Below are 14,082 nucleotides of genomic sequence, written 5' to 3' on the forward strand. Positions count from 1 at the left end.
TCAGATTTGTATGTATTGTGTTCTCCTTCTGAGTTGAACTTTATTTTTCTGTTTAACCAATTGAGAAGAACCAGCAGCAGCAACAGGGCAATAACCACACTAATGGAACTGGTCACCCAGGGAATCAAGACAGCAGTCATACACAGGGACCCCCGTTGAAAAAAGTGAGAGTTGTTCCTCCTACCACTACCTCAGGTGGACTGATCATGACCTCAGACTATCAGGTATTTCACGACTGTTTTGTATTGACCTGCCGTGTCAGTATTTGCATGGGTTTGTGACCATCGGGAAATGTGATGTAATTAAGAAAAGGCCTTTATGTACCTGGGGAATTTCATGGACATGCAGTGTCACTGGCATGGAAAGTGCTGACGTCAGTACCGTAGAGGGAGCTTAGACTTTTGAACTGGACAGACTTGAACTTCTCAAATTTAAATTATGCCATTTATTAACTGTGTGCCCTTGGACAAGTAATATACCATTTCCTGGCTTTAGCTTTTTATCTGTAAGGTGAGACTGGCAAATAACTTGCAGTTGTTGTAGGAGAAGACATGATAAATCTTAGCACCTTGTAGTAGGAGCTCAATAAATGGTATCTACTGTTTTGAAAGAGCCGTATACTATAGTGATTAAGAAGAATACAGGCTCAAACCCTAGCTCAGGCACTGTTCTGGGTAACCTTGAGTAAGTGATGCAGAGGTACTCCCTTTCCTCATTTGTAGAATATGGAGAATGGTAAGTGTGAGGTTGCAGTAGGATTAAATGAGAGAGTAGATGTATGCTAAGACACCCTACGTGTGTAAGGCTTACCTGACACAAGCACTTACAATCACACAAATCACTCGTATTGTTTTTATTATCATTATCATTAAAAGTCTTAGTAGCATTTATGGTGCCCAGTAAGCACTTAGGAGCTGTGGTGGTGCTGCTGCTGCACAGAGGAATCATCAGAGCTTGCTGAGTGCTCACGGTGTGCCAGCTGCTGTTCTAAGGATGAAGCATGCGTTATTTTCTGTCATTTCAGAGAACTGAGGTTTGTAGAGGCTAAATAACTTTCATGTGTTCATTCAACAAGTTGGTAGTAGCCCCAGGACTCAACTCAGATCTGGCTACAAAGGCCACTACATTGCCTACTTGTGAGTCCTGTCAAGTGACATTGTCAGTTCCTTTGCGGAAAGACCTGTTTTGAAAAGTGTTTACCACTTCCCTGCTTATTCTAATCATATTCCCAAATAACCTGGGTTTCAATGTGGGAAGGATACTGAAGCCTTGACCAGTTAGAATTAGTTACCTACTAAAGAGAAAAAGAGATTTTGTTAAACTGATAAGGTTCCCAGAGCCGCTGCTGTACTTCAAGAATTAAATACTGACTCTGCTCTGGGTACGGAGAGGTCCAGGCCACCCAACCATGGAAATTGCCTGAAAGTAGTCTCTTCCGGAAAGCCAGACTAGGAAATCAAGGCAGACATCTGTGAGCACTGGTGTTTGTTCCACCACCTTTTTCTCCCTGTCTGGATGGGAAGCGCCCCCTTGGGCTCCAGAACGTGTCTGCTCAGGGAAGTGGCGGCATCCCTAGGACGGAGCGGAGCAGTGTTCCAGCCTTTGCCCCTGAAACCAAGAAGATGTGACTGCGTTTCTCTGTTGATGTTATTATTGTGGTTGGTGTTTCTGGGTGATTTCAAAAACAGTATCTCTGTCCACGCTTTTTAAAATGTAATTTTTGCTAGGATGGGCAGAGTTTAGAATTCTGTGACTTATTAAATGGGCTTTGAAAGAAGAAAGTAATCAATTATGGTTCATCTTTATAGTGCTTGTCTTGCGAGCTAATAGAGTGAGAGAGGTGCAGGAGCGTGAATAATGTAACATCAGAATTAGAGGGCTCTAAACTCCATCGCTGTTCTTTCCCTCTGTGCTATCTTTAGAACTGAGAATACCACTCTTACATTTCAGTAATTTTACTTTTATATATATCTTGTAGCAGAAAGTAAGATTCATTAGTTTAAAGGGCATAACAATATTTAATGCCAAAGAAAATGATTCTGTGGTACCTTTTCTTGTCATGTTCATTTTTATTCTCTAGTCGTTGGGAGGTTTCTGTTGAAGAGACTAGCGTGTAAGTTTGCTTTGGTTTACTTAATACGTAAATGTATACATCATGAAGTTCATGTGTAAACCTCTCAAGCAGATTAGTTGTTACTTATCAAGTAGATATAAAACAGCATAAAAAGGGGTTATTGCTGTAGGAAAAACGAACTGTAGTATAGTAATAGACTCAACTAAGTGTTCTTTACTAGCAATACTTCTGATGTTCATAAAGAAAAGCTGATATTAAACAATCTGGGAGGTTTGCCATTTTAATGGTAAATCTAGTACATAGCACAAGACTTTTATTTCTTTATGCCTTGAAGTAAATGACATTTCAAACACACATGATCGGCCCTGCTGGCTTGGGATGTAGCCAACTCAGAGAAACACATGGATCACATGTCTCCCTCAATCTCCTTTCTAGCGTTCCAATCCACATGCTGCCTATCCCAATCCTGGACCAAGCACATCACAGCCACAGAGCAGCATGGGCTACTCAACTACCTCCCAGCAGCCTCCACAGTACTCACATCAGACACACCGGTACTGAGCTGCGTTGGAATATTGTCAATGCACTGTTGCTAATGCTGCAGGACTGACTGTGCAGCTCTCTGCGGGAACCTGGTATGGGCCATGCGAATGTACTGTACAACCACATATTCAAAATGTCCAGTAGCCAAGTTCCACCACTTTTCACAGATTGGGGTAGTGGCTTCCAAATTGTACCTATTTTGGGGTTAGACTTGAACGAAAGTGCTAGCACAGTTTGTGTTGTGGATTTGCTACTTCCATAGTTTACTTGACATGGTTCAGACTGACCAATGCATTTTTTTCAGTGACAGTCTGTAGCAGTTGAAGCTGTGAAATGTGCTAGGGGCAAGCATTTGTCGTTGTATGTGGTGAATTCTTTCAGTGTAACAACATTATCTGACCAATAGTACACACAAAAAAGTTGAACTGGTACTTGAAACATACAGTATATGTTAATTCAACAAAATAACCGAGACTCAGAATCAGATTATTTTGGTACACCTTTCATCTTAGTGTCTTATCCGTGGGTTGGTTCATTTTCTACAGTAATCAGTGTTTTTTGACCAAGAATATTGCTTGGGTTTTTTGGAAAGTACAAAAAGCCACATAGTTTTTCCAGAAAGGTTTCAAAACTCCCAAAGATTAATTTCCAACTTCTAAGTTTGTTTTTATTTTCAATCTATGACTTGACTGGTATTAAAGCTGCTATTTGATAGTAATTAAATATGTTGTCATTGATATAAATCTGTTTGGTTCAGCAAACAAACTAAAATGATTGTCATAGACAGTGTTTTATTTTTCCTGTTGGTGTTGCTGATTTGTGAGCATGCTTTAAGATGAAAAAAGCATGAATGGTAACTTCCTTAAAAAGGTGCGGCATCCAAGTCAAATATTTTGTCCTGATTTTAAAGCTGGTTGGTGTAGTGCTATTAAAATTTTATTCAGTTAATTTTTTTTAAAAAACTTGTTCGCACGTTGTTTAGGGTGCCCTTACTTCAGCAAAGGAGACGGAGTAGGAGAGCCTTAGAATTTTTGAGGAAAAAGAAAACCTATAACATACAATGTACTGTATCAAACTATTTTACATGAATGACAAGTATTCTGAATTAAAAAAAAATTGAACATTGTTAAAAACAAGGTGTTATGTAATAAATTTATTTTTCATAAATCAAAATACGGAGTCAGCTGTATTTTTATATAACAAACGGTGTTTTATTTTAAAATACGCCTTAACATGTGGCCTCTAGGTCAGTCTCCCGTTGTTTTCATTGATGCCCAAGCATTCTGCCCCCACGGTGAGCAATGACAGTGGAAGCAGATGTGGATTCCTTTCTGCTGCACTCAGTGCTGTACCCCCGGAAGATATGCAGGACGGCTTCCTAACTGAAAGAAGTTACAGTGAACCTTCCGTTTCTAGAATAATGCCTAATTCTTTGTCATGCTGAGACCAATTTGACTGTTTTGTCCCAATATTTTTCCTCCCTCCTTCTGGACAAAATACAAAAAATAAAACAATTTTTTTTTAATTCAACTCATTCATAGAAAAACATTCCAGAATAATTTAAGAACTGCGGAATACCAATACTAATAGGCCTGATCATAACAAAACTCATAAAACTACACTTTTTAAAAAATATGTTTTTATCTCCTGGCTGGTGTGGCTCAATGGATTGAGCATCGCCCCATGTACTGAGAGGTCCCAGTTCGATTCCCAGTCAGGGCACGTGCCCAGGTTGTGGGCTTGATCCCTAGTGGGGAGCATGCAGGAGGCAGCTGATTCATATTTCTCTCTCACATCAATGTTTCTATCCCTCTCTTCCTCTCTCTCTAATCAATTTTTTAAAATATGTATATTTCAGCCCTGGCCAGCTTGGCTCAGCAGTTAGAGCGTCAGCCTGTGGACCAAAGGGTTACGGGTTCAATTCCCAATCAAGGGCACATACCTGGGTTTCAGGGGCCTTGCGGAGGCAGCCAATCAGTGTGTTTCACATCAATGTTTCTTTCTCCATCCCTCTCTCCCACTCTATTTAAAAAAATTAATGGAAAAATACCCTCAGGTGAGGATTAACCAAAATAATAAGGATAATAAGCCCAGCCAGTGTGGCTCAGTTTTTGAACATCAACCCATGGACCAAGAGGTCACTGGTTCGATTCCTGTTCAGGTCACCTGCCCAGGTTGTGGGCTTGATTCCCAGTGGGGAGCTTGCAGGAGGTAGCTAATCGTCACCAACGTTTCTGTCTCTCCCTCTCTCTAAAAATCAATAAAAACTTATTAATATGTGTGTGTGTGTGTGTGTTGATTTTACAAGGAGAGAAAGAAACATTGATGTGAGAGCAAAACATCAATCAGTTGCCTCCCATATGCACCTCAACCAGGGATCAAACACGCAAACTGGGTAACCTGCAACCTTTCGGTGCACAGGACAACGCTCAACCAACTGAGCCACCCTTACCAGGGCCAAACTGTACACTTTAAACTGGCGATTTATACTGTATGTAAATTATGCCTTAAAGTTGATTTAAAAAAAATCTAGCCCTGGCCAGTTTGTTAAGTGGTTAGAGCATCAGCCCTCAGACCAAAGAGTCGTGGGTTCAATTCCAGTCAATGCACTTACCTTGGTTGTGGTTCGGTTCCCAGCCCTGGTCGGGGTTGTGTAGGAGGCAACCAGTCGATCTCGATCTCTCTCTCTCTCTCTCTCTCTCTCTCTCTCTCTCTCTCCCCCCCCCCTTTACACCCTATCTGAAAATAAAAGGGGAAAACAAATCCTCAGGTGAGGATTAAAAACATAAAATCTAATAGGCATAAAACACATGGCACATGCCTAGCATATAAGCATTTGTTCATTGTTATCTCTCTATATGGGATGTAATTTTTTCTTAAGACTTAAAATATGACCCAGTTCTAGCAAGTAAGTTCATCTTTCTGAGTCATTTCACGGGCAACCATTTCCTAGCCTCTTGTGAAGCGACCTCAAGTATTCACATGAGCGAAAGCCGAGTGCTGGAGTATTGATAATCCCAGGGCTGAAATATTAGAAGTCCCTCTGCATTCAGTAATCTTTGTTAAGTTTTTCCTTTTTAAATTCTACAAAAGTTAGGGGTTCCTGCCTCTCAAAAATGTTACTGAACAGTGAATGCTCTTCACAGTATTCATCTCACCTAGGCAGAGCTTATGGTTTCTCATAACCCGAGAATGTTCTTTGAAGGAGCAATAGAGTTAAATTTACTAGATATTTACCAAGCACTGGGTATGTGTTTACTAGTCACTAGGACTTGTGGTCCAGCAGCTGAAACAAACCACAGTCTCCTCAAATACGCAAGGAACTTAACTTAGTTGCGGAGTCGGGATACGCACACGGGAAACGCAACAATGGAAGCTGTTACCGGATCAGACCCCAAACGGAAGGCTAAGAACCGTAACTTCCTCTTTTGAGCAGAGAAAAGTGGGGTGGGAGAGGCATCAGAGGAGAGGGGGTGGGTGTGGGGCATCAGGAAGAGCATGAGCTTTGGGGGCATGGCCCCGCCACGGGTGGAAGGCCTTGGTCAAGCCATTCGACTCTCAGGCCCCCGTAAGTAATAGTGCGGTAATCACTGTGACGCGCTCACTGACCCCCCGAAATGCTGAAAGGCACTGTGTAAGCCAAGCTGTAAAAATCTTCTAAGTTGCACAGTTAACTTTAGTATCTCATCTGGACCCTACAGTAACACTGACACCTAGCATGTGCCAGGCACAATATGAAGCATTTTACACATTTTTTTATTCCTCATAAATACCTTGTGAGTTAAGTATTATTTTTGCCATTTTACAAATGAGAAAAACGAAGTTCGGAGAGATCATGCCCTGCCCCAATTCAGTCAGCTATGTGGGAACATCAGATATGTTTGACCTCGGCGTCCAGGGCCCACGGGAAGGAATCGGCCTAGGATGGGCATACTCTCCAGAGCACAAAATGTGACCTGGGCAACAACAGATAGCCAAAGACGAGATTGCTAAGCTTGTGGGCTGCCAGTAAAGGCTGTTCCTTTTCCAAATAAGTCACTTTTTAGGTGTGTTTTCCCACTTAAATTTCAGACTGCAAAAAGAATTTGTATTTCACTAGTTCCTGATAATGTCTGTTGAAAGCATACTGAACAGAACTAATTGATTTAAAAACTGATGCTGGTTTAATAGGCCCTAAAATCGGCTTGATTTAATAGGCAGTAGGTGCTTTTCCAGTTGTGTTACTTCGTTGGTAGGAAAAAAATGGTACACGTAGGTAAAAGTAGACAACTACCAGTGTTCTCTGATTTAATTGGAAGCTTTTACTGTGCCAGGCAATAACTGGACTCTTCCTGTGCACCCTCAAAATCCCCTTTGCCCCCTTCTTCCAGCCACTACTGCAGTGACGAGTTCTACAGGGGCTGTGACCATGTTTGGGGAGGGGCTTTGCCTGGGGCCCTAGTCAGGCATGTGTCCCTTCCTGCCACAGAGCTCGATCGTAGTGCAGAATGCCCAGTGGATCCACTCTGGGCTCAGGAATTCACAACTTGCATGTGAGGGGCGCTAAGGCCCACAGGGTTACCCTTGCCCAGTGGATTAAAGGAGTCAATAGGTAGATGCTTCCTCCTTCGATTTCCAAAGCAGAACAGTTTGGAGCTGCATTTCATACAGCTTTTTAGAGGGTTTGACAGAACTGAGCAGCAGTGGCCCGTGTCAGCCAGCTGAACAATGCATCCTTGTATTGGTTTTCATGCTTCCTTTTCTCTCCCTTATCTCACATTACTGCCACCTGAGATCACACTACAAGTAAACCAGCTGCACACAGCCCTTTGTCTCAGTGTCTGCTTTGGGGAGCGTGGAATCCAGCTTTGAAAAGTTTGTATTTAAACGATCTTCAAAAGCAGCTGGGCCCTGGCCGGGTTGCTCGGTTGGTTGGAGCATCGTCCCATATACCAAAAGGTTTGGGGATCACTTACCACTCAGGGCACATACCTAGTTTGTGGTTTGGGGTGTGTGTGGGGGGGTAAGAGTGGGAGGGGACAATGGATGTTTCTGTCTCTCTCTTAAAAAAAAAGTATATCCTTGGTTGATGATTTTTTAAAAAGCAGTTGGCAGTAATGTGCCCGTTGCTAGTGGCAAGTGGATGGTACTCCCTGCTTTCCAGTAGCATCAAAATTACTAAGGTTTTCCCTGGGGTCCTTTGGGGTGATCACTGGGTTATGAAAAAGCCAGGGACATTCGAACAGTATTGAAACAAGGATATTTAAAATATGGTGGGATTGGCTCACTGTTGTTAACTGCTTTTGGAGAACGACAAAAACAAAATGACAAGTTCAGGTCAGCCAATTAGCAATTTAAGACACGCTGTTAAAGTCAGAGAGTCGGAATAAATGGTAAACTAATACAAATTTAATGTCGACTGAACCAAATAATAGCCCTAATTGCAGCTGCTTTGCCACACGTGTTATCTTTGTTGTTGTTCATGCTCACCGGAGGATATTTTTTTCCGTTGATTTTTAGAGTCAGTGGAAGGGAGGGGACAAAGAGGGAAACATCGATATGAAAGAGACACAGCAATTGATTGCCTCTCACACACACCCTGACCAGGACTGGGGATCAAACCTGCAATCCAGGTACACGACCTTAATGGGGAATCGAACCTGCAACCCTTCAGAGTGCAGGCTGCCACTCTAACCACTGAGCCACACCAGCCAGGGCCACCTGTTATCTTCACTAGAACAGATCAACATAGCCTCTGGCACTTCATATGTGGCTTTTGATTTGGCAAACACATTATTCTCAATTACCATCAATAAAGATAACAAACATGTTTACCTGGGAAAGACAATAGTGCAGTCTTCCTCTTGCCTCAGGACCACATTAACTCATTTGTTACAATAGTGTCTGCAGAAGGGTTATGTCAGGGAAAGTGGCGGAGTCGGAAGCTGCCAGGAACCCACCTCCACCTGGACAACAAATTACTGGCAGAAATAGCCTGAAGTGAGATTTAGGAACTTGAGTTTATTTGAACATCTGCAGCTTCCGGGGAACAGGCTGGCTGGTAAATTGCAGTTTAGTTCCGCAGTCAGTGTGTTGGTGGCTACCTGCCTTTCATCCTGTGGCAGAAATTTGGGCACAGCAACCCACATTTCTGGCACAACTAGCTGAAGCCAAAATAAACAATAAGGACCTTTAAAATATCTGGGTTCTGTGTTTTCATTGGGGGTGTTTCTTGATCACTGAGGGGTGGGCAGGGAGCCCAGATGCCCTTTTATCAACCTCTGCTAACGGAAGCAGCTTCCAGGAGATTTAAGGGAGCTGAAGCTGCACCTGTTTTTTGTTTGTTTGGTTTTGGGTTTTTGTGTGGGTGAGTGGGTGGACATTAAAAAACAACTGTGTGTATGGGAGGATTTAGAAAATCACCACACACGCTCAGGAAAAGACACAGGCTCAGATAAACCATGAGAAGAACTTAAGCTTTTACCTCAGGCTGATCCCTGGCATAGACACCCTACAACATTTTTTTTTTTTTTTTTTTTAAATACAAAGCCCTGGGGAAGGGTTTTTAGAGTTTCCATATGAGATTCAAGTAACCAATTATCAAGAACAAAAAAAAATTACAAGGCATATAAAGAAACAGGAAAGTGTGACCCATTCAAAGGAACAAAATAAATAGATACAAAATGTAAGTGAAGAAGCCCAGGCATTGGACTTCCTAGAAAAAGACTTTAAAAGAACTGCTTAAGGATGCTCAAGAAGCTCAAGGAAGACATAGACAAATACAGAAGCCAGTGTGTAAACAAAATTAGAATATCGATAGAGATAGAAATTATAAAAAGGAACCAAAAATTCTGGAGCTGGAAAGTACAATAACTGAAATTTAAAAATACACAAGAAGGGTTCAGAATTAGATTTGAACATGCAGCAGAAAGAATCAGTGAACTTGAAGATAGGACAACTGAAATTAACAAGTTGAGAACAGAAAAGAGAAAAAATGTAGAAAAGTGAACAGAGTCTAAAGGATCTGTGGGACAACACATGCATCGTGGGAATCCTAGGAGGAGGAGAGAGAGAAGGAGCAGAGAGATTATTTGGACAAATAATAGCTGGAAAATTCCCAAATTTATATCTTAAAGGGCCAGAAAAATAAGAAAAAAAAATGTAGCTTAAAGATAGCAAAAGGAAGTAAATTATAAGGATTAGACGAGAGATAACAAAATAGATAACAGGAAAACAACAGATAAAATTGATGAACCCCCAAAGTAGGGTTTTTGAAAAGATCAGCAAAGTTGGCAGACTTTAGCTAGACTTACAAAAAGAGAAGATGCAAATGACTAAAATCAGAATTGAAAGTGTCATTACTACTGACCTTACAGAGATTAAAAGGATTATAGGAGAATACTATGACTAATTGTACAAGGATGAATTGGATATCCTAAAAGAAATAAACAAATTCCTTTACACACATATTAACCTAAACTGAATAAAAAGAAATCACAACAGACGTACAAGTAAAGAGATTGAAGGATCAGTAATCAAAACCTAACATATTAATATCCTGGACCAGACGGCTTCACCAGTAATTCTTCCAGTATTTGGAGAAGAATTAATACCCCTCTTTCTCAACTCTTCCCAAAAACATGTAAGAGGAGGGAACACTTCCAGAATCAGTCTGTGAGTCCGGCATTACTCTGAGACCAATGCTAAAGGCATCACCAGAAAATTACAGACCAATATCCCATAAGAATATAGAGGCAAACATCCTCAGTAGAACATTAGCAAATTAAATCCAATAACTTATTGAAAGGATTATTTATCATGACCAAACGGGGTTCATTCTAGGAGTGTGGGGTGGTCCCACAGAAGAACACCAGTCAGTGTAGTAATATATTAATATTATGAAGGGGGGAATGATCACCTCAATTGATGCAGAAAAGGCATTTGACAAAATCCAGTGCCCTTTCATGATATAAACTCTTAGCAAACTGGGAATGGAAGGAATATCCCTCAACGTGATGAAGGGTGTTTATGAGAAAACCCGCTGCTGACGTAAGCTGACAGGCTGGGCGCTTTCCCAGGGTCAGGAACAAGACAAGGGCGCATATTTTCACCATTGCACAGTCCTGTGCGTGCTAGCCAGTTGGTAATCAAAGAGAAAAACGTCCAGATTGAAAAGGAAGAAGTAAAACTATCTGTAATCATAGATGACCTGAAGTTACATAGAGAAAATTAAAACACACACACAACACAATAAAGCTACGAGGGCTAATGAATTCAGCAAGATGCAAGACACACGACGAACACACAGAAGTCAGTTCTGTTATCCACCAGCAATGAACACCCCAGAAAGGACATTAGGACAGCAATTTCAATTACAGTATCCCCTACAAGAAGTAACTACTTAGGAATAAATCAAGAGAGGAAGGTAAAAGGCTTGTATGACAAAAAAAAATTGCTGAAAGAAATTCAAGAAGATCCATCCAAATGGAAGGATATCTGGGTTCACAGGAAGACAACATTGTTAAGAAAACCTGCAGTGTCTAATTGGTTACTAATATCATCCAACCTATTTTTTTTTCCTTTCAGCTATTGTGTTTTTCAAACATAAAAATCCCATGTGGTATGTAGGCTCTTTCATCTCTCATAATGCTCATATGTACCTCTGCCTTCTTGAATTAACAGGGGTGGGCAAAAGTAGGTTTACTATTGTGAGTACACAAAACAGTTTCTTCTTGCATTATTATGTGGTGGTATTTTCCATCTGAACAACTGTAACCCTACTTTTGCCCACCACTTCGTGGAGCACATTACAGCTGTTACTTTAACATCTTGTCTCCAGCTCCCGTCCTCTCTGTCTTTTTTAGGTCTATGTTGGTTGATTGATTTTGCTCCCACTTATGGCTCCTATTTTCCTGCTTCTTTGTAAAACTGGTAATTTTTTTCCAGCTTTTTTTTTAGGTAAAATGGACTAATCGATTTATAAGATATTAAAGTGTACAGTGTGCTGATTTTACATGAGCTGTACATTGTAAAAAGATACCTCTCATCTAGTTAACACATCCATCACCTCAAATATTTATTTGTTTATTTATTTTTTGGTGAGAACATCTGAGTTCTACTCTTTTAGCAGTTTCAATTATACAGTACAGTACTGTACTATCAGCTGCAGTCACCATGTTATACATTAGAGCTTCGCATCGTATTCATTTTGGAGCTGAAAGTTTGTACCCTTTACCAACCTCTTTCTATTCCCCCATCCCCCAGCCCCTCACAACCATTTTTCTACTCTATTTCTTCGAGTTTGACTTTTTTTTAGATTCCACATATAAGTGACACCATACAGTACAGTGATACCTCGGTTCTCGAACGCCTCGGATTTCGACCAAATCGGTATTCGACCAGGAGATTCGAGAAACTTTTGTCTTGGAATCCGAACAAATATTTGGAACTCGAACTTCCGAGATGAGCCGAGTTGAGCCGAATGGCGTTCATTCGACCCAGCGCGCCTTGCTTGCGTCATCAGTGTGAGTGCAGAGAGAGAGTCACGCTTTGTGGAGAGAGTCACGCTTTACACTGAATTTAACCCTTAGACATACTGTACACTTTTATTTCTTGTTGAGACTTATGTTTTTCTACATATTATATACAAATTAGGCCAGTAAATAGGCATTTTCTGGGGCTTGGAACGAATTAATCCAGTTTCCATTATTTCCTATTGGGTTTCATTGCTTCGGTTCTCGAACAATTTGGTTCTCGACCGTCCTCCTGGAACGAATTATGTTCGAGAACCGAGGTATCACTGTATTTGTCTTTTTCTGTCTGGCTTATTTCACTTGACACAATGCCTTCAAGTTCCATCCATGTTGTCAAAAACAGAAGGATTTCCTTGTTTCTCATAGATGAATAATATTTCATGTGTATATAATATATATATCACATCTTCTTTATCCACCCATCCACTGATGGACACTTAGAGTGTTTCTATATCTTGGCTATTGTGAATAATGCTGTAATGAACATGGGGGTGCAGATATCTCTTTGAAATAGTCATTTTAGCCCAGCCACTATGGTTCAGTGGGTTGAGTGCTGTCCCATGGACTGAGAGGTCCCTGTTCAATTCCTGGTCAGGGCACATGCCCAGGTTTCCTGCTCGATGCCCAGTAGGGGGCGCGCAGGAGGCAGCCAATGGATGTTTCTCTCTCACATCTGTTTCCATCTCTCTTCCTTCCTCTCTCAAAAAATATCACTAAAAACATATTTCAAAAAAGAAATAGTAGTTTTATTCCCTCAAGATATGTACCCAGAAGCGGAATTGCTGGATCATGCAGTAATTGTTGTTTTTTAATTCTCTGAGGAGCCTCCACACGGGTTTGCACAGTGGCTGCACCAACAGCACACACCCTCGCCAGCATGTGTCTGTTGTCTTTGTGATGTGCTGGTTCAGAACACTGCCTCTTCCCACTGTCACTAACAGGACATGATTTTTATTCCATCTCTTATGTGCACCTTTGACTTTAGTAGTTTTGTCATTGCTATAATGTCTTTCTGATTTATCCAAAATATCATTGTTAGGTCATCAGAGTTGCTTGAAATAAAGTACTTCTTGACCTCTGTGTGTTGCTCTCCCTGGAAATTTTGCCGAGGCCACAAGAATTCATTCGCAGTACAGGAGGTGACTCACTCAAGGGGTGTGATGTTCATTAACGTGGGCTTGGACTCGCTGTGTACGCTCGTTTGTATTTGTTTTCCTGATCCTTTGGCATATTAACAATTTCCGAAGAAAATTTTTGTCTTTCTCGCCCCCTTACTACACAGACCGCAGGCATTTCCTGCCGTGAGCCCTTTAAGGGCAGGTTGGGAGGTGGGGTGCCCAGCAGGGGTCCCAGGCTTCCAGAACCCCTTTCGCCCTGACAGCGTTTGTTTATTTTTGGTTGTTTTTTTTTTAGACAGAAGTCTTGAGGACTGAATTTCCTCATAGAACTAAACGTGTTTCCTCCATTCTTTCCGCAGCACGGTAACGACGATGTTTCATTCTCCCCGCACCGGGAGTCCTGGCGGGCGGCAGGTCTCTAACAACTTCACTTGTCCAGCGCTTTATTAAATTAGGAGGGGAAACAGCATTCTCTGCTTTGGTTCCATTGCAGAGTCGGTGAAAAAGTGCTCAGCTCTTTGTGACTCCCGATTGTCCTCAGTTAGCATCAAACTGCGCCCGGCTGGCATCGCTTCCTGATCCGAACATGACCGCTGCTCTGTGGCGGGGATGCGCGCTGGAGGTGAAGGGACAAGCCGGCAAGGGATGCAGCCCAGCCTCCCTGGGGAGCAGGAGCCTGAGGGGAAGCCGTGCGGCAGGGGCAGGTCTTCCCCGCATGGGCTGACAATGTTCACTGTGGTGGCACTCGGCGATTTGGTTGATTGGTTGGTGTTTTCCTGGCGTAGCAGAGCAGCTGCAGCCCCCGGCTCTGAGGGAAGGAGAGGCTCCCTGCCTC

General features: G+C 41.9%; 1 protein-coding gene across 15 annotated transcripts in view; it reads left to right on the forward strand.

Annotated features, from left to right (window-relative positions):
• The window catches only part of CDK8 (cyclin dependent kinase 8), a 136,427-nt gene extending 132,637 nt beyond the window's left edge, over window positions 1-3,790 (forward strand). For 7 of the 15 annotated variants that reach the window (XM_036251648.1, XM_036251647.1, XM_036251651.1 and 4 more), the window contains 2 exons: window positions 66-224; window positions 2,510-3,780. In XM_036251648.1, coding sequence (XP_036107541.1) covers window positions 66-224; window positions 2,510-2,635 — 285 coding nt within the window. In that variant the 3' untranslated portion in view covers window positions 2,636-3,780. Of the gene's footprint in view, window positions 1-65; window positions 225-2,509 lie in introns of all 15 variants that reach the window. The other 8 variants (XM_036251654.1, XM_036251638.1, XM_036251640.1 and 5 more) reach the window with 8 other exon arrangements.
• Window positions 3,791-14,082: the final 10,292 nt, after the last annotated feature.

The sequence above is a fragment of the Molossus molossus genome, unplaced genomic scaffold (assembly GCF_014108415.1).
Source record: "Molossus molossus isolate mMolMol1 unplaced genomic scaffold, mMolMol1.p scaffold_m16_p_10, whole genome shotgun sequence".
Taxonomy (NCBI): domain Eukaryota; kingdom Metazoa; phylum Chordata; class Mammalia; order Chiroptera; family Molossidae; genus Molossus; species Molossus molossus.